Source organism: Ursus americanus, chromosome 32 (genome assembly GCF_024610735.1).
Source record: "Ursus americanus isolate L20-20 chromosome 32, mUrsAme1.1.p, whole genome shotgun sequence".
NCBI classification, from domain to species: Eukaryota; Metazoa; Chordata; class Mammalia; order Carnivora; family Ursidae; genus Ursus; species Ursus americanus.
In genome coordinates, this window is record NC_142158.1 from 4,807,941 (window position 1) to 4,825,764 (window position 17,824).

The 17,824-nt window shown below is 47.3% G+C and overlaps 1 protein-coding gene across 1 annotated transcript; it reads left to right on the plus strand.

Moving 5' to 3' along the window:
* Positions 1 to 351: 351 nt before the first annotated feature.
* On the plus strand, positions 352 to 17,256 carry PPP1R10 (protein phosphatase 1 regulatory subunit 10). The gene is made up of 19 exons (XM_045800572.2): positions 352 to 1,090; positions 7,154 to 7,271; positions 7,948 to 8,034; positions 8,193 to 8,328; positions 8,868 to 8,919; positions 11,088 to 11,165; positions 11,295 to 11,468; positions 11,681 to 11,786; positions 11,884 to 11,996; positions 12,575 to 12,675; positions 12,932 to 13,079; positions 13,156 to 13,314; positions 13,411 to 13,657; positions 13,845 to 13,908; positions 14,041 to 14,235; positions 14,395 to 14,470; positions 14,707 to 14,820; positions 14,977 to 15,735; positions 16,009 to 17,256. The coding sequence occupies exons 2-19, from the start codon at positions 7,165 to 7,167 to the stop codon at positions 16,116 to 16,118; spliced, it is 2,826 nt and encodes a 941-aa protein (XP_045656528.1). The 5' UTR covers positions 352 to 1,090; positions 7,154 to 7,164; the 3' UTR covers positions 16,119 to 17,256.
* The last annotated feature ends 568 nt before the right edge of the window (positions 17,257 to 17,824 follow it).

A 17,824-nucleotide genomic window follows, 5' to 3' on the forward strand; every position in this document is an offset into this window, starting at 1 on the left:
CATGCGCCGGCCCCGTTCTACCAACCAGGGTGAGAAGTGTTCTCGAGGACGGAAGTGGTGAAAGCAGAGGAAAGGGAGGTGCTAGGCTCTCCGGTCACGCGCTTATGGGGGGGCCCAGGAAGGAGGCGGAAGAAGGTACCGGGGGGGAAGGGGCTGAGCGAAGGTGAAGGAAGGATAACCAATCAGCTAGCGAGTTGTCTTTCGGGTTGGCCAATGAATTCACGCCTCGCGCACAATGTCTCGCGACAAGGGCGTTTCACTAGCATGTTTGGGCGCGTTGGGCGGTGTCCGGGTATAAAAGACTCCGCCCGAGCAGGCAGCCGCCATTCTGGGGTTCGTTTAGAGGTAAGTTTGGGCATATTGTCGGTTGGAGGGTAAAGTTTTGTTAAGGTCTGTTGGACTGGGGAGGGGGGTAGGCATGGGTTCTGTTAAGGATTATGGCTTATAGAAGGCGGCTGTGTTCGGGATGGGACGTGGAGATGTTTGGAGACGACAAATACGGTACTTCTGGGTGTTCAGAGCAACCCGTATTGATTACATCTTTCTCCCTTGTGTTCCTTTTATCCCAGGTTTGAATTTTCTCGGAGAAAGACAGGCCGGCCACGAGGAAAAAAGAAACAAGCCGCAGCACCATCTAAACCCTTGAAAGGATCCTGAGAGGGGGGAAAGGGAAAACAGCAGCCACCAGCCCAACCACTTGTGTCTTCTGCCCCTTCCCACCTATCTTGCCCACCCCACCAGCCCACGCTGCATGGGACTTGAAATCTGTGGCCGAAGGACCGTCACCACATAACTTCAAAAATAATCAACCACCCACCCTCCCAAACCCACCCAAATTCACTCATCCAGCGTTTACTTTTTTGAAACCACTCAGAACTTTTTTTCTACGACCCCCCTCCCTAAATGGAGTTGGGTGGGGGGAAAATGAATACTGAGTTGGCCTTCATTTTTTTAAGAGACTTTTTGATCCAATGAGGCCCCCCAAATAATTGAGTTTTGGGTCCTGGTTGGTTGTTTTATTTTTTTTCTCCAAAATTTTAACCCCCTCCCCCCTGAGCCCGAGGTGCTGACGTCGCAAAAAAATTGGATAGTAAGTGTCGAATTTTCCAAAACCAGCCTTGCAACAAGAAATCAACGTTTCCCGTTGTGAAACCAAAAATAATGAGAGGAAGAAATGAGCCAATAGAACAAAATAGAACTGGAGAAGGACCAAGCCGGTCACTTAATCTCCATTAAAAAAGGGCCTTTGGTCTAAACAGTCTTGTTCTCCTCTCTCCCCTACCACCTACCTTCCTGCCCTGCTGCAGGAAAGGAGAGGGTGGAGGGAGGGCCAGCAAGTGAGGATTTTGATGGTTAACCCTTGGTAATCCAGCCAATTTCCAGACTGCCAAAAGCCATAAGTGTTGCTTTTTATAAGGAGGAATGGTTAACTTCCTCTTGTTAGCAGTCTTCAAAAGGGTTAATGAGCTCACATACAAAAGATGGTGGATCTTGTGGCCCAGAAGTCCCACTTCTTTGTGTGTGAGACAAGCAGGGCGCCTTTCAATTTGCCAGATTAATAAGCAATCTGTACATAAAGATTGCAGGGTAAGGAGATGGGCAGAGAAATAATAGCTGGCTATGACTTTTTAAATGATTGTTAAATCCTCTCAATTTTAATGTTAATTTGCTTGGGGTATATTTGTGTGGTTAAAATAGGTGGCAATCTAGGAATAAAGATTGCAAGACACTGAATTCAGTACAAAATATCTTAGTGCCAGTACATACAAGATAATGGGGAGGTAAAGAATGTTTTGTAATTGTTGCAGGTTGCATAGGTTATTTAAGAGCAAAAATGATTAACATTTTAACTTGATAACGTTTTGGTGGGTGGGAATACAGTCTAATAGGGGGTGGAAAGGTTGGGAAATGTGGAATTCAGGAGTATAATTTTAAAAGCCATTTAGTGCAATTGAATGCTAGCTTTCTAAAAGATTTGTGTCGTTAAAAGGAATTTTTTTCTTCCCTGCTTCAATATGGCGACTTTTCCTTGTCCTTTTGTCTTCCAAGCGGCGTTGCAGGTTGTGTCTTGGCCCATTTTTCTCCTGTCCTCCCACCTCAACCCTATTTGTTGAGAGGGGTCCAAGTCCTCCCCCCTTTCCCTTTATAGGGAAGATGGGGGTGGTCGATGGTAGCAGGTTGAACCTCAATTGCAAATTCAATTCTTACCCGCAGAAAATTGTTCTTTTAAATATTTTAATTGGTTTTATTTTCACAACTCTTACTCAAATTAGGTCAAAGACTATTCAGGATGGGTGCTGGTTTGGGCGTATTTTACTGAAAAAGGGTGTTTTTTGATGTAACTAGCTGCCGGCAGCGCCGGAATAGCTTTTTTAAGTTTTCCTCTTCTCCATTACAAAATGGCGTCGTCCCTGCTTCTTTGTTGTTTTTTCTTCCCCTTTTGCCATCCAGAGCTTAGGGCCGCCCTAGAAACTTGGTCAAGGGGGAGGAGCAGCATGGAAAGGTGATGTAATCAGCTTTCTTCCTCTCCACCCTCTTGAAACTCCACCCCTGAGCAGATGCTTTCTGGACTCCGTGTGCACGCTGCTGCTAGACAGGAAAAGACTTTTTCTTTACAATATCTTTTATAATCTTAAAAGGAAAAAGCTTATAGGAATTAGGTCTTGAAGTTGTCCATCTCCTGGGCAGCTCTAGTTTTTATATTTAACAATCAGAGCCTGTTGCTTTTATTTTCACCTTCCTTCACTCATCACAACTGCTTGGAAGTTTTCCCCGCTTCAGTTGCCAGGGGTGGAAAACCAGTCAAACCAACTATACTTTAAGACTGGGAGCCTTCTGGTGGTGTGTGTGTGAGATCTGTGTGTGTGGAGATCTGTGTGGTGGGGGATAGTGGGAAGGGAGGACTTGTGAAAGTGACTTAAACAGACAAATGTGGCCTAATGACGCTGAATTGTGCCATTTCTGCTCAGGAACCAGTCCTTGGGCCTGCATTTGGTCACTTTGTATGATGAGACTGGGGGAGGGTGGCTACTTCAGGACTTCCTTTAAAATCACCCTTATTCCCACCTCTGGGTTTGGGGATAAACTCTTTGTGTTCAGTGCTGTATCACGTTCTCCAGTTGCGTAGCTCCTGTACATTGGTACTAGGATGAGAAGTGAATAGGAAAGGAGGCGGCAGTTGTAAACTCAAGGCAGGGGAATGCGAGCTACGGTGTCTGGTAAGCAAAACCTTTCTGGTATTACATTTCACAACCTTCATTTCTTTTTTCCAAAGAGCCACCTTTTTTGAATTTCTTTTTCCTTCCTTTTAGAAAGAAATTCCTTAAACGCATTAATGGGAGAATAATGTCTTCTTCATTTTTCAACTCGTGCAGTGCTTTCGCAATGGGTGCATGTTCAAGCCATGCCCTATCTGAGGGTGGTGCTGGGTGTCCTGTCCCTTCTCTATCTTCCTCCAACTTTTTCAAAGTCAAATCTTTGTCAGACTTTCCATATACTTTTCATATTTTAAGTCCTGATTTGAAGCATGGAGGTTCTAGGCAGAACGGGAAAGCCATTTTGTACAGCTATCCTCTGGTGACTTGGTGAGACTTCAGGGCTAATTTTCTGCTGGGTACGGATTCTCAAATTAGTTCGTAAACTTCTGCATTGGGTGGGATGGACTCTTCCACATGTCTATTGACCGCAAGTTTTTTATCTTTTAAGCAGTTTGCTATGTGCCTCTGCAGCATACCTTCCTTGGGAGCTGAATATTCCACCCATTGGGGTTCCTGATCTCTAGTGAACAGGGGATCAATAAAGAAGATCTTCCTTAACATGGGAGATGGGGGAACAAGGTCTTCTAGGGAAACCACATCCATCCAGAGAAACTCGGAGAACCTGATCCTTGTAGTTTGTGACCAGTTATATTCTGGAATCCTTTGCTGGGGCTGGGGGGTGATTTTATATCCTCACTGAAAGGCAAATAAGGTTTTGGGGAGATCTCTGTACCAGGTTTTCAAAATGAGTTTGAGGGATAGGGGCTTACAAGTTAGGGGAGGTAAGACCTCGTGCATCACCTGAGAGTCCTAAGTCAGTCCACTGAGTCATATTAGGACATAACCTCAAACACCAGGAAAAGAAGGGAATGTCAGGGGTCAGGTACAAAGCATTTTCATTTCCCGAAGTGCTAAGACTTCTCAGACTCCTTCCTCCTTTATTATAAGAGTGTTGTGATTGTTTTTAAAAGGGCTCTGATTTGTGTAGGGATTTTGTCCTGAACCAATTAAGTTCTTTTTTCTTGGTGGTGGGTATGGAAGAACTTTAGCCAAGCTAGATATTTTTCACCATGTTAATTCAATAACCCTCAAGGAAAACTCATTTCGGAGGCAGGAGTTGGTGTCACTTAAGAGCTTTTAAGTTTCTCTCGGGTAAGAAAGGTAGAAAATTCCTCAGTACTGCTCATCTCTGCCTGCCAAATCCTCCATAAGAAGGAACACACAGCTTAGGGCGAGGTGGAGATAAGGCTGGAGTTGTTCCCCCCCCCCCCCCGCCCCTTCTGTATGTTCTGTCTTCAAGGAAATTAAAAGCAAACATACCATGCCCTAGATTATTTTTGGTTCCAGAAAGCTTCCTCAAGCATTCGTTCCAGGCTCCAGATAGGACTAGGTAATGTTGACACTTGGTTACTGCCCCTCCTTCCCTGGTCGCTCGTCTGCCTTTTCAGCTGGAGGCCTGTGCCAGGAATTAGGCTCTTCCTTTCCGCTTGGGTGCCTTGCGGCTTCTTTCAAAATGTACTGACTTCAAAGTAAGGACATTTGGCTGGAGTCCTTAATTTTAAATGAGTCAAAACTAATTTGCCTGTAGGAAAGCCATGAGAAAACCCATTTACGTTTTGTCACAATGGGTACTTGTGAGATGAAACTTAGTTCTATTAATTGTATTTCTGAAATATAAATAATAGGAAAAATACTAGTGGAAAATGAATATTTAACATTTCTGCTTTGTCTTCTAGCTTCCCCTGACTATTCTTGCTTGTGAATGGGAATGAAAAAGTTGTCCCTGGGTCCCATTCCCAGCAGAAGCCACTGGACAGAATTTAGCTTTGTACTCATTGGTCTCTTTCTGGGGATGGTTATTCTCTCCTCTCCCACCCTTTTATTTGAAGAGGAACATTTAAGCTCAGGTGACAATTTTTGAGCTTCTGAAGGAAATAGGGGTAGCAGTCCTGTTGGCTCAGCTCGTACTTGGATATGCAAAAGGTAGTTCTCCAAGGTGATGTATGTCGACTCTGGGTTTGAATCAGTCGGGTCAGCAGTATTTGGCCTGGTGGGGGCGGTGGTGCTGGTTTGAAGTGACGTTAATTTAACTGAAGTCTTTTTGTCAAATTGTGTATATATTGTGGTTGATGATTATGTATTACTTTGGATTCACTCGCTGCTTTTCCAATCTCCAATAGATGGCAAATCTGTTTTATCCCTTTGTTGTGTCTATGTATGTATCTCTCGGTACAGTGGCTATCACTTCATGGTGTCTTACTACGTGGGAAAAATGCCTTTCTCCCCGTGTCTGTCTCTGTAAGAATGCGCACACTTCGGTGGATTTGGCCCACGGGCTTCTGGTCTTCCTGGCGCTCTGCTTCAGTGTTTTGCTCCGGCCTCAGGTTACAGCTGTGCCTGCACAGCTGCAGCCAGCTCACCCAGATGTGCTCACCTCTCCGCAGTTCAGCCCACAGGTTATGATCTCAAGAACCAGCCTCTTCCCTGCTTCTGCTACTTCTTCCCTAGGTGGTTAGGACCTATCTATGCAGAAATTTATTGGCCTTTTTGTTGGCAGGACTAAAAGGTTGAGATTGTTATGCTTGTTTTTATTTTTTGATTTGTAGAACAAATTTTTGTTATTTTATAAGAAACTTGTTCTCTTTTCTGTACAAAACATAGCTTGTAAAACACTGATTTTCCTACCTTTCTGCTGGGATCAAGTCTGTTACCTGTACTATAAGCAGGAGGCAAGAAATTGTTTCCTCCTTGCCTCCTTTCTACCCAGCATTAACCTCACATTCCCAACGCAAGTATTACTGAGGTGGCTTTCTTTTTCGATTCTCAGAATCCTGTATTCAGAGGCATAAAAATCCCGGTCAGAGCCACATTGATACTAAATTATCTTGGGTTTTGGCCTAGAAATTGCTTCACAGGTTATCCCATAACAGCAGTTTGGCTTTTAATGAGCTCCTTTTCTAACCTGGTCTAAAGTAACTACTTAAAATGTAATGGCATTTTTCCAGCTTCTAGGTTTAGTCCATTCTTTTTGGCCCCATGGTTTCTAATTTCAGTCCTTCGTTTTGGGGATCTTGGATGGTGGTGTGATTTTGGAGAGGAGTAGTAATCAGATTCACACCTTTGCTTTTGAAATCACAAACCAGTCTTCCTCTTAACTTTAAAACAATAAAAATTTGTGCAGTATTTGGTTAATGAGTGGCAGTTCTGTTCAAGGCTTAGGAGTGCTGCTTGATTTCCTTTATATCCATTTGTCTCCATTTCTAGGAGCTACCCACAAATCTCTTGAGAGAAAGATTATGTTTTCAAATTTTTATCACCTCCCACTTTAACTGATTGTCTCCTGGTGCAAGCAGAGCATATCCTGCCGCTTGAGGTGATTATGACTCTTAATAGACTAAGGTAAAAAGGAACTAATCTTAGAAGACATTTAGCCCAAGTGTCCCAAGATTGTCCCAGTTCTTACCAAGCTATAGGTTTTTTTTTTTTCAAGCCAGTTTTATCAGCAGCTAAGGAGAAACAGGACCTAACAATAAGCAAAAATACCTTGTTGAGTGTTTTGTTATGGGAACTTGACTCAGCCCTAATACAATTTATTGAAGTTAAGCTATCTAGAAAGGATGTAACTGGGAGGAAGAGAGAAAGGTGTGCTGCCCAGTCCTCCAGTCTAATTGTCTTTCCATTCAGTCCTGTATTCAGCCTTGCCAGGGCTTTTTTTCCCTCTGGTAGTGGTTTGTGTTGACTTTTTCTTATCTAGAAAATGGTGAGTGTAGTTGAATATAGGTTGAATAACTAGTCACAAAATTTTGTCAACTGTAGAAACAAAATTTATTAAAGGGTACAGTGGGACTGTCCTTGCCACCCATTTATTCTGTGGGTTTATTTTGTCCTTGTCTCAGAAACCTCCATCATGGGTTCGGGTCCCATAGATCCCAAAGAGCTTCTCAAGGGCCTGGATAGCTTCCTTAACCGCGATGGGGAAGTCAGGAGTGTGGATGGGATTTCCAAGATCTTCAGGTGAGTCTGCCTATCTTTGGGTTCATTGTGTGTAGAGGATATTGTATATTGTAATGTGACTAAAGCAGACAGGAATGAGTGTTTCTGGAGGGGAAAGAGAGTGGAATAAGATTGGTATCCAATAATTTTAGAGTAAGTGATAGGAAAAGGTGATCCCTTGGTTCCTCGCCATAATGGGATCTGGGTTTGGATATCCACAGTCTTGAGGAAGTCATGCTTTGGAAGGAAGGGAGGAGGGGAGCCAGGTGACAGAATTCTTGGTTCTGTTTTAGGTCACATTCCATATACCCAAACTGCTATTTTCCTTCAGGGATCCTCCAGTTTGCCAGGGGAAGGCAAAAGACTGAGCCAGTCCTGAACAGGCTACGAATGGACGGCTGTTAGTGCTAGGATTCTTCACCAGGAAGCGGAATCAGTGTGTCCTGTGGGTTAGAGCAGCAGTGATGCTCACCTCCCCAGATCAGACACTTCAGTGTCTCCCCAGTTGTCTTCCATCCTCTCATGGGATTCCATTTCACTCTGGATCCGTCCCATCCCCTGAGGGGCTTGTGTGACCTTCCCACTCTGTGGCGAAGTCCCAAGTCATCAGGGATTTTTAGGCACTGCTACCGATCAGATACTTCTGCTGAAAGAAGAGGCTCTTGCTCCATTTCTAACCTTAATTTCTCTCCTACAGCCTGATGAAGGAAGCGCGAAAGATGGTGAGTCGATGCACTTACTTGAACATTCTGCTGCAGACCCAGTCACCAGAAATATTGGTCAAGTAAGTGGGAATCTGGGTGGCTGGGCTGGGAAGATGTACTTAGAAGGTGGGGGAGGGGAGGCCTGGGGTTCCTAGGTCATTGGTGGGGGAGTAGGAGTGTGGGATGTGGCACTCCGAAACCCGGGAAGGGTGTTACAGCTTCTCCTACCTGCCTGCAGGTTCATTGATGTTGGTGGCTACAAGCTTCTTAACAATTGGCTGACGTATTCAAAGACAACCAACAACATTCCCCTCTTGCAGCAAATTCTGCTGACCCTGCAGCACCTCCCGCTCACTGTGGACCATCTCAAGCAGGTACCTTAAGTCTCTACAACACTAGTGCTTCCTTTTTGCTTTAGACTAATAGATAAAATACACGGACTCTGATGCGGTTGCACTCTTGGGCCTGTGCAAGAGAGGGGTAGAAAAAATAGGAATTTAGTATCAGAAGACTTGGTTTATGTCTGTGAATAGGTGTGTGATTGGGGCAGTTCAGGTATTTGAGCCTCAGTTTTCTTGTCCGTCGTTGGGAATGATTGTACCTACCTACGGTGGTGGTTTTAAGGATTGAGTAAGATTGTGCCCACAAAGGTTTTGTAAATGGTAAAGTAACTACAGTAGTGGTGGTCGCAGCTGGGGACTATTAAATTGTGGGCAGGGCGCGCAGCTGGCTCAGTTGGTGGTGTGTGCGACTCTTGATCTTGGGGTTGTGGGTTTGAGCCCCACGCTTGGGTGTAGAGATGACTTAAAAATAAAATCTCAACAAAAAAATCGTGCGTGGGTTTGTGCAGTTCCTAACTCCGAGAGGACTCATTTTCCTCCTTGTACTTAACCTCTCTCCCCATCTCTCATAGAACAACACAGCCAAACTGGTGAAGCAGCTGAGCAAGTCAAGTGAGGATGAAGGTAGGGGCCAGCCCTCCCCCGACCGCCCCTTCAGTATCTTCACGCCTCACTCCCATCCTCTAACTGTTGTGACACTCCTTCCTACCTCACTTTACTTTCCTCTTTCTTTTAAAAATTGAGCCTTTCTAACCTATCCCCTTTTCCTGTTCTCAATTTCGAATGGGATTTGTCCATTTCTCTACTACCGAATGCAAGTAAGACCCCATACTTTAACGAGAAGCTGATTCTTAGTATCTCTTGGTGTAAAGGGTACACACTTAAAATTCTTTAGAGAAAATAGTGTCATCCTAGAGAGTGTAATCATTTCCTTTTGTTTTTCTAAATAATTGTAGCATATTCTGGGACCTTCAGTGTGGGTTTTCCTAATAATAGACATATAGTTCTACCAATAAACACCTTCCTTTAGGACATGGGCAGAAAGAATCCTGACTGCTGGAGTAGATCATAGCTTTGATAGCAACAGAGTCATTCTTTTTCTTAATACAAAGGGTATTGGAGCCCTTGGCAAGGGCCACAGACTTCTGGCTTAAAGACAGGCTCTGGCTCCAGGAAGTCGCAGCCTTTTCTTCAGTGAAGAAAAGGGTTTATACCCAGGGTACGAGTATAGACCGCTAGCGCAAGACGCTAGTATCCCACAAGTGAGCAGTTTTCTAGCAGAGCTAATCCCCTGATCAGGATACAGGGTTACTCTTTTGTCTAAAGGGAATGGTGTGCTAGGTCCTTTTGGAAAGAGGCTTTGGCATTTGGTGTTTAAGGAGCATGTAGGCCTGGGTAAGCCTATCTGAACTTCCTTTAGCTATAGGAGAAAACACTGGGAACATTTACCAAGATAAAGGGTTTACACAGTGTGTAAGTGAAAAACATTCTCTAACTTTCCATTCTTATAGTTGTATTAATTCTCGGTTTTAGGTCCTTTTAGATACTGAGCACTTCTGTTTTTGTGATATTACAGAGTATCTTGAATAATAATTTGTAATGTAACACATATTACAGAATTTCCTATTAAAACATTGCTCATCTCTTTTGTTTCTTCATTGTCAGGTATAGTGTTCCTTATTTTCCAGTTGGCTCAATTGTGCTGCCACCTTTGAATATAGATTTAACTGTGTTCTGTGCTTCCTTTGAATACTGAAATTTGTATATTCCTTATAGACCTTAAAGTCTCACTAGACCATAGTATCAATTGGTCCAAGAAGATTGAGGCTATCCGTGTGTTGGGGATGCACTGGAGGTTATGTTGCCTTAAGTATAGAAATTGCTAGTTGTGTATTTGAAAAGTTGAGGTTTAATGTTCTCAGTAATCTCATTACTAAATGAGTCTATAAGTGGAAATGTTGGCAAGAGGATCGGTGCCATAGATAAGAGATGTTATATGCCAAGTGTAGATGGCAAGAGCTGTTTTTTTCTGTATATTTAGAAACACATTTTGTCCTTTATCTTTAAATTCTCTGACCATCTTTTTTCTCTAGATAAACAATGCCTTCCCCATCCCTAAAGTGGTCTGCTTTAAGCTCTTCCCCTTTGCTACACTTAATTGATTTTTGTTCAAGCCATTATCACTAGTAGCATTCTAGGAAGAAAAGGTGGCTTAGGAAATCTTTTATAAGATGGATCTAAATCTGTCTCCTTGAAACTTTGTTTGCTTTTATGACAACATGGAGTAATACTGTTCTTAGCTTTTCAGATACTTGAGCCCTGCCTGCCTTTGTCCTGATTTTAGTTTCTATTCTTCGAATACATGGTTAGCAAAAGAGTATTGCCACTGGCTTCATTCTGCTGCTCTCTAGCTTTCTGAATCTGATCTTTATGCTGCTGTGTCTGTGAAGGAGGATTGAAAATTTTCAAGTTACAGCAGCCACATGAGATACATGTAAAACAACTGATGGAGTTTTTATAATGTACTATATAGTTTTTATAATGTATTTTGTAACGTACTATATATTAATGTACCCCCCCCCCCCGGTTGGATTGGAATAGAAGACTATGTGATTCATTGTTCCATATTGAAGAGTTTGGTTTTTGAGCCTATCTCATGTTCTTAAAACTCTCGGTTACTTTTTTTGTTACATAGATTTTCACAGTATATCTTTAAACATCTCTATTTTCTGTTATTGGAAGAATAACTTGTTTAGCAACTTAGGCATTTCCCCTTATACTCTCACCCTCAGAGCTCCGGAAATTGGCTTCAGTCCTTGTCAGTGACTGGATGGCTGTCATCCGCTCCCAGAGCAGCACCCAGCCTGCTGGTAAGCTCCTTAGTCTTTTATCCCTTGTATTTAGTTCTTTCCCAGTGGGGCATGGCCTTCAGTGCCTTTAGCCTCTGACCGTCCTTCTCTTTAAGTAAAATTCTTTTCTGCTTTGTTTTTTCATAACAGAAAAAGATAAGAAAAAACGTAAAGAAGAGGGAAAGAGTCGAACCACCCCTCCTGAGCGACCCTTGACTGAGGTGAAGGCTGAGACCCGGGCTGAGGAGGCCCCAGAGAAGAAGAAGGAGAAGCCCAAGTCTCTCCGAACCACAGCACCCAGTCACGCCAAATTCCGTTCCACTGGTAGGGCTGTTGGCTGGTCTTGGGAGGGTCTGTGGGCAGACGTGCACCTAGGACCTTGTAGTGGAGTAGCGGGTTTCTGATGGGCACACATCCGGAAGAGGGAGCATTAGTGAGTGAAGCTTGGGCTGGATGAAGATTTAGGGTTGGGCCAGAGAGGAAGAGTTAAGAGAGTGGGAGTGAGTTCGACCCCAGCAGCATGTTTCTTCCCACAGGGCTAGAGCTGGAGACCCCGTCTTTGGTGCCTGTGAAGAAGAACGCCAGCGCAGTGGTGGTCTCTGACAAGTACAACCTTAAACCCATCCCCCTGAAGCGTCAGAGGTGCGGACCCCGTCCTGGGTTATGTCTGTGGGCATGAGGGAGCGAGAAGGGGCAAGTCAGAGCGAGTCAGAGACGTTGACGGTTCCTCTTCTGACAGCGCTGCAGTTGCTCCAGGAGATGCTGCGCCCCCTGCAGAGAAGAAGTACAAGCCACTGAACACCACCCCGAATGCCACCAAAGAGATCAAAGTGAAGATCATCCCACCACAGCGTGAGTCTGAAGTGGGCGCTTCCGGAGCAAACCCGCATGGGAATGAACGTCGGGGAGGGGGAGGGGTGGGTTTCTTGGCGTCGTAACCAAGTTTGCTCCTCCGGAGCTCCCCTTTCATGGGATTCCGTAGAAGTAAGTTTAGAGATGAGGTGTGGAGGTGCGCTGTTCAGTGGCTGATGAGGGTTCTCGCGGCTTCGGGATATTCTGTCCTGTCCACGGAGGGTGGCTTCTTCAGTTACCTGGGCTCTCAGTTGATTCTCAAGGCCTTAAGTTGCCTGCCTTTAAAAGAAAGGGCACCCGGCTGGCTCAGTTGGAGGAGCGTGAACTCTTTATCTCCAGGTCGGGAGTTCAAGACCCACACTGGTTGTAGAGATTACTTAAAAACAAAATTAAAAAAAAAAAAAAAAATAACAAGAATTTCTTATGTGAATCCAGCATATGCTTCCTGGTCACCTTGAATTTTGTCCTCAGTTGGGGCAGGGTCTCCTTTGGCCCATTTCCTGCCCAGGCTTTGTCTATGGGAATAGGATTATGAAAGAGGTCTGATGATTTCCATTGTATGCTTTTTCCTTTTGTAGCTATGGAGGGCTTGGGCTTTCTGGATGCCCTCAATTCAGCCCCTGTTCCAGGCATCAAAATTAAGAAGAAGAAGAAGGTGCTGTCACCTACAGCAGCCAAGGTATGAGCCCTGGGCTGTAGGTGTCCGTGACAGGGTGTCAGAAGAAAAGTGAAAGGAAGGGCTCAGCAGCCAGGAGTGGTTGGGGAGGACAAAAGATGTGGGCTGGGGTGGGGGTGGTGGAGTGTCCGCCGTATGAAAGACGGAGTCTGCCTTTACAGGAGCTCATGGGGACCCTGTCCAGGACCCTGGACTCAATTGCCTTACCTTAACCTTGGCTTTCACGTCAGCTCATTAACTTCTTTTTCTTTCACAATAGCCAAGCCCATTTGAAGGGAAAACGAGCACAGAACCAAGCACAGCCAAACCTTCTTCCCCAGAACCAGCACCTCCTTGTGAGGCTATGGACACAGACCGCCCAGGCACCCCAGTTCCCCCTGTTGAAGTCCCAGAGCTCATGGATACAGGTAAGTCTAGAAATTGGTTCAGGTTTGGGGGTTTCTAAAAGGAAGGACTTGTGTCTGAAACCTCTCCTGCTTACAGCCTCTTTGGAGCCAGGAGCACTGGATGCAAAGCCAGTGGAGAGTCCTGGAGATCCTAGCCAACTGACCCGGAAAGGCAGGAAGAGGAAGACTGTGACGTGGCCTGAGGAGGGCAAACTGAGAGAATATTTCTATTTTGAACTGGATGAAACTGAACGAGGTTAGCGGTCAAGATTCTTGTGTAGTAGGTGGGTATAGAGAGTTTAAAAAAGACTTGGTTGTGTTTACTTCTTCTCTTTTTTCTTCTTGCCAATAGTAAATGTGAATAAGATCAAGGACTTTGGCGAGGCAGCTAAGCGAGAGATACTCTCAGACCGCCATGCGTTTGAGACGGCCCGGCGTCTGAGCCATGACAACATGGAGGAGAAGGTGCCCTGGGTGTGCCCGCGGCCCCTGGTTCTGCCCTCACCCCTTGTCACCCCTGGAAGCAACAGCCAGGAGCGATACATCCAGGCTGAGCGGGAGAAAGGAATCCTTCAGGAGCTCTTCCTGAACAAGGAAAGGTGAGCAAAACAGGGTTCACATCTCGGGCATGAACCAGGTTTGTGTTAAGTGCTTGGACTCCTGGGGGGGACGTGCCCTGTGGTATTCAGAAACGGGTGAAGACTAGGAGGGAATGTGAGGGCTTGAATAATTTGACTGTCATTCTTTTTTTTTTTTTTTTTCCATCACCTGTGGCATTCCTGACAGTCCTCACGAACCTGATCCTGAACCCTATGAACCTGTACCCCCGAAGCTCATCCCCCTAGATGAGGTGAGCCCACGCTACGTGCTGATGGAGGTTGTGATTGATATTAATGTGTCTTTTGACATTTCATTTCCATTTCAAATGGAATGTCTCTTTATTCTTTCAAAGTTAGTCCTGATTGTTCTCCTGTTCTTGCAGGAGTGTTCCATGGATGAGACCCCGTATATTGAGACCCTGGAGCCCGGGGGAGCTGGTGGCTCACCTGATGGGGCAGGTGGCTCCAAGTTGCCTCCTGTCCTGGCCAATCTCATGGGAAGCATGGGTGCTGGGAAGAGCCCCCAGGGTCCTGGAGGAGGAGGTATCAATGTCCAGGAGATCCTCACTTCCATCATGGTATGAGCCTGCCTTCCTCTTTTCCCCTTTCCCTGGAATCTGCCTCTCTTTTTGCCCCAGTACGTGTCTTCTCACTTACCCCCTGATCTCTCTCTTCTCTCTCACAGCTCTTACCCTTGCCCTCTGTTGATCTTGCTCTTTACTCATCTTGCCTCACAGGGTAGCCCGAATAGTCATTCCTCAGAGGAACTCCTGAAGCAACCAGACTATTCAGACAAGATCAAGCAGATGCTCGGTAATCCTCAGGGCCGGCCTGGGGGAGGAGGCCTGCTGTGGAGTGGGGGCAAGCGGGGAGTGGTGAGCAGGGGTATTGCTGCTGGGTGGGAGGGGAAGACTGGGCAGAGCGTCGCTCTGCCAGGTTGGTCTGAGAGGGCCGGGGAGGCGCACCTAAGTAGGCAGTCAGGCCGCTCTTCTAGGGTCCTCTGGCTCTACTTTTTTTTTTTTTTTTCTTTTTTTCTTTTTTTTAAATAGTGCCACATGGACTATTAGGCCCTGGTCCAATCGCCAATGGTTTCCCTCCAGGAGGCCCTGGGGGCCCCAAGGCCATGCAGCACTTCCCCCCTGGGCCTGGGGGACCTATGCCAGGTAGGTGGTAAGTGAGAGGTTGGAATGGGTTTACCTGCCTAATTGCAGCCTGGTAATAGTGTAGGATTGACCCAAAGGTGGGAGGTGGTTTAGGCTGGGAGAGGCCGTCCCTGAGCATAACAGGCAGCTGATACTGTCTCTTTTGTTCCCTAACAGGTCCTCATGGAGGCCCTGGTGGGCCAGTGGGTCCTCGTCTCTTGGGTCCCCCACCCCCTCCACGAGGGGGTGATCCCTTCTGGGATGGCCCGGGTGACCCCATGCGGGGTGGCCCAATGCGGGGGGGTCCAGGACCCGGTCCTGGACCGTACCATAGAGGCCGTGGTGGCCGAGGAGGAAATGAACCCCCTCCTCCTCCTCCCTTCCGGGGGGCCAGAGGAGGTCGCTCTGGGGGAGGACCCCCAAATGGACGAGGGGGCCCTGGTGGGGGCATGGTTGGAGGCGGTGGGCATCGTCCACATGAAGGCCCTGGTGGGGGCATGAGCAGCAGCAGTGGACATCGTCCCCACGAAGGCCCTGGCGGTGGCATGGGTGGAGGTGGGGGACATCGTCCCCACGAAGGCCCTGGCGGTGGCATGGGCAGTGGCAGTGGCCATCGTCCTCATGAAGGCCCTGGCAGTGGCATGGGTGGAGGCAGTGGACATCGTCCCCATGAAGGTCCTGGTGGAGGAATGGGTGCTGGAGGTGGACATCGCCCCCATGAAGGCCCTGGTGGGAGCATGGGTGGAAGTGGTGGACATCGCCCACATGAAGGTCCTGGACATGGGGGGCCCCATGGCCACCGGCCTCACGATGTCCCTGGTCACCGAGGCCATGACCATCGAGGGCCACCACCTCATGAGCACCGTGGCCATGATGGCCCTGGCCATGGAGGAGGGGGCCACCGAGGGCACGATGGAGGCCACAGCCATGGAGGAGGTGAGAATGGTTCCTGCTCGCTACATGGTTTCTGGTGTCCCATGCAAGTTTGGGGGGAGCATCGCTACCGTGGGTGTGCTAAGCCAGATATGAAATCACCCTGTTTTCAGTATGCCTGGCAGTTGCTACCCTTTGCCCTTCCCTCAAATCCATAAGATTCCGTGTCTCCCTGAAAGTTAGTTTTCAGGATGCTATGGACGGGGTGGGGATGGGGTGCAAGGGTGGCATCAACCTCTTAGCCGTGTTCTAACGATTCCACCGTCATTCCCACAGACATGTCAAACCGCCCCGTTTGCCGACATTTCATGATGAAGGGCAACTGCCGCTATGAGAACAACTGTGCCTTCTACCACCCGGGTGTCAACGGGCCCCCCCTGCCCTAGGGGCCGCCTCCCTGCCCCACCCACACACACCCTGGGGACTGCAGCTCCTTCCACCCTGTTATGGCTTCTGTGAGGCCCACACTCCCCGTCCCCAGCTGATGAGGAGCCGGCCCCCTCAGTTCCCACCTGCTTGGGTTTCTGGGGGTTTCTGATCACTGGTGCGCATCGATGTACATATTTTCCTCCAGTCTGGGGAGGAGAAAGACTGGATACGTTCTGTACCCTGGACTGCTGAAGAGAAGACCCAGTTGGCTTCATTTTTTGAGGAGATTTGCCCTATAACCCCACACCCCTTTCCAGTATTACCCTTTATGCCTGAGAACCTAAAGCTGGTTATTCTGGAGAACACCTCTACTCTCCTGTTGTGGGTCCTCCACATGCACACACAACTGACGCGGGATCAGCTGCACTTACGAAGTCATCCCAGCCAAGTTCATTCTTCTCATGGGGTGGGGAGATGGTAGAAGGGGTATTATATATCCCACTGCACTGAGCGGGCTCAATCAGGCTGGATTTGAGTTCTCGAATACATCCTCCCCACTTCTGCCCTGACACAGGCTTTCCATTGAGTCCTTTCTCAACTAAGACTGTGCAACCTTCTGTGAACACCCAAGTCTGCATCATGGGTCCGCTAGGTTCGGTGGTGGTCAGTTCATGGCTGCATCCAGTGGAAGTTGTAGCTGGCGTAGGTGAGGCTGCTGGTGTTGGCCCACCCTTGCCTGCAGCTCATTCTGGAAACTTTGTAAGACCCTTCAGTGAGACCAGCTTTTCATCAACTTGCCCGGCCCGCCGGGCCCGACCGTCACACTACATGCACTGCCCTCGGAGCCGGCGCACTCTGCCCCACCTGGAACCTTGTGGGTGTGAGGCCTCTGGCTCCCTGCCCTGTCAGCCACCTCCGAGTCCCCCCAGGTGCCTTCCTGGGTGGGCGCCGCAAGCTGACGCGCCCTTCCCCAGCCCTCTCCTTCCCAGGTCTCGGCACCAGTTGTTTTCTATGAAAACAGTGGATTGGTTGGCTTTTGTGCAGGGTCTTGGGTTAGAGCCACGATGGATTTGAGGGATGAGTTTTTTCTTTTTTCTTTTGGTTTTGTATATTTTGTACATTAATAAACGGTGGAAAGAGAAGCAGCTTATTTAACCCCTAGTGTGTTTGGGCTCTTTGTTTAAAAAAAAAACCAGCCATTGTCTGCTGTCTTACGTACATTAGTACAGACCTCTGGAATCTGTTATTCGGTCCCTTTGGGGAGTTAACATTTGTTCTGCTGTGAGGTCAGTATGGGTATTAACTGAAATACTGGCAAAGGGAAGTTTTGAACATAAGACCGCAGGTAAAGAGTAAGTGCCATGGGCCAGCACTCTGCGCAACCCTTGGGACCTAGGGCAACAGCTTTTCACGGGCCGTGCGGGTGGACGTTCATTCCACCTGTAGTTGAACCTATCATGCCTGCGGGGTTGCCTAGAGAAGGAATTTGTGTGGGAGGGGGGTGGTGGAAGGAGCAGGGAGAGTGGAAGGAGGAAAACTCCCAAGAGCTGTTTCTGGGGAAAGAAAAATGGGTGGCTCCTTTTAAGAGCAGTTTCAGTGGACAAAGTGAGAAGAAAAGCAGTGTAGGCTGCTCTTCCCCCCAAAAGCGGTTCTGCAGAGCGGACGCCGCTAGGCCTGATGATGATGTTGGATTCTTGAGGACAGCTGGTGGGGGTTTCGTTGA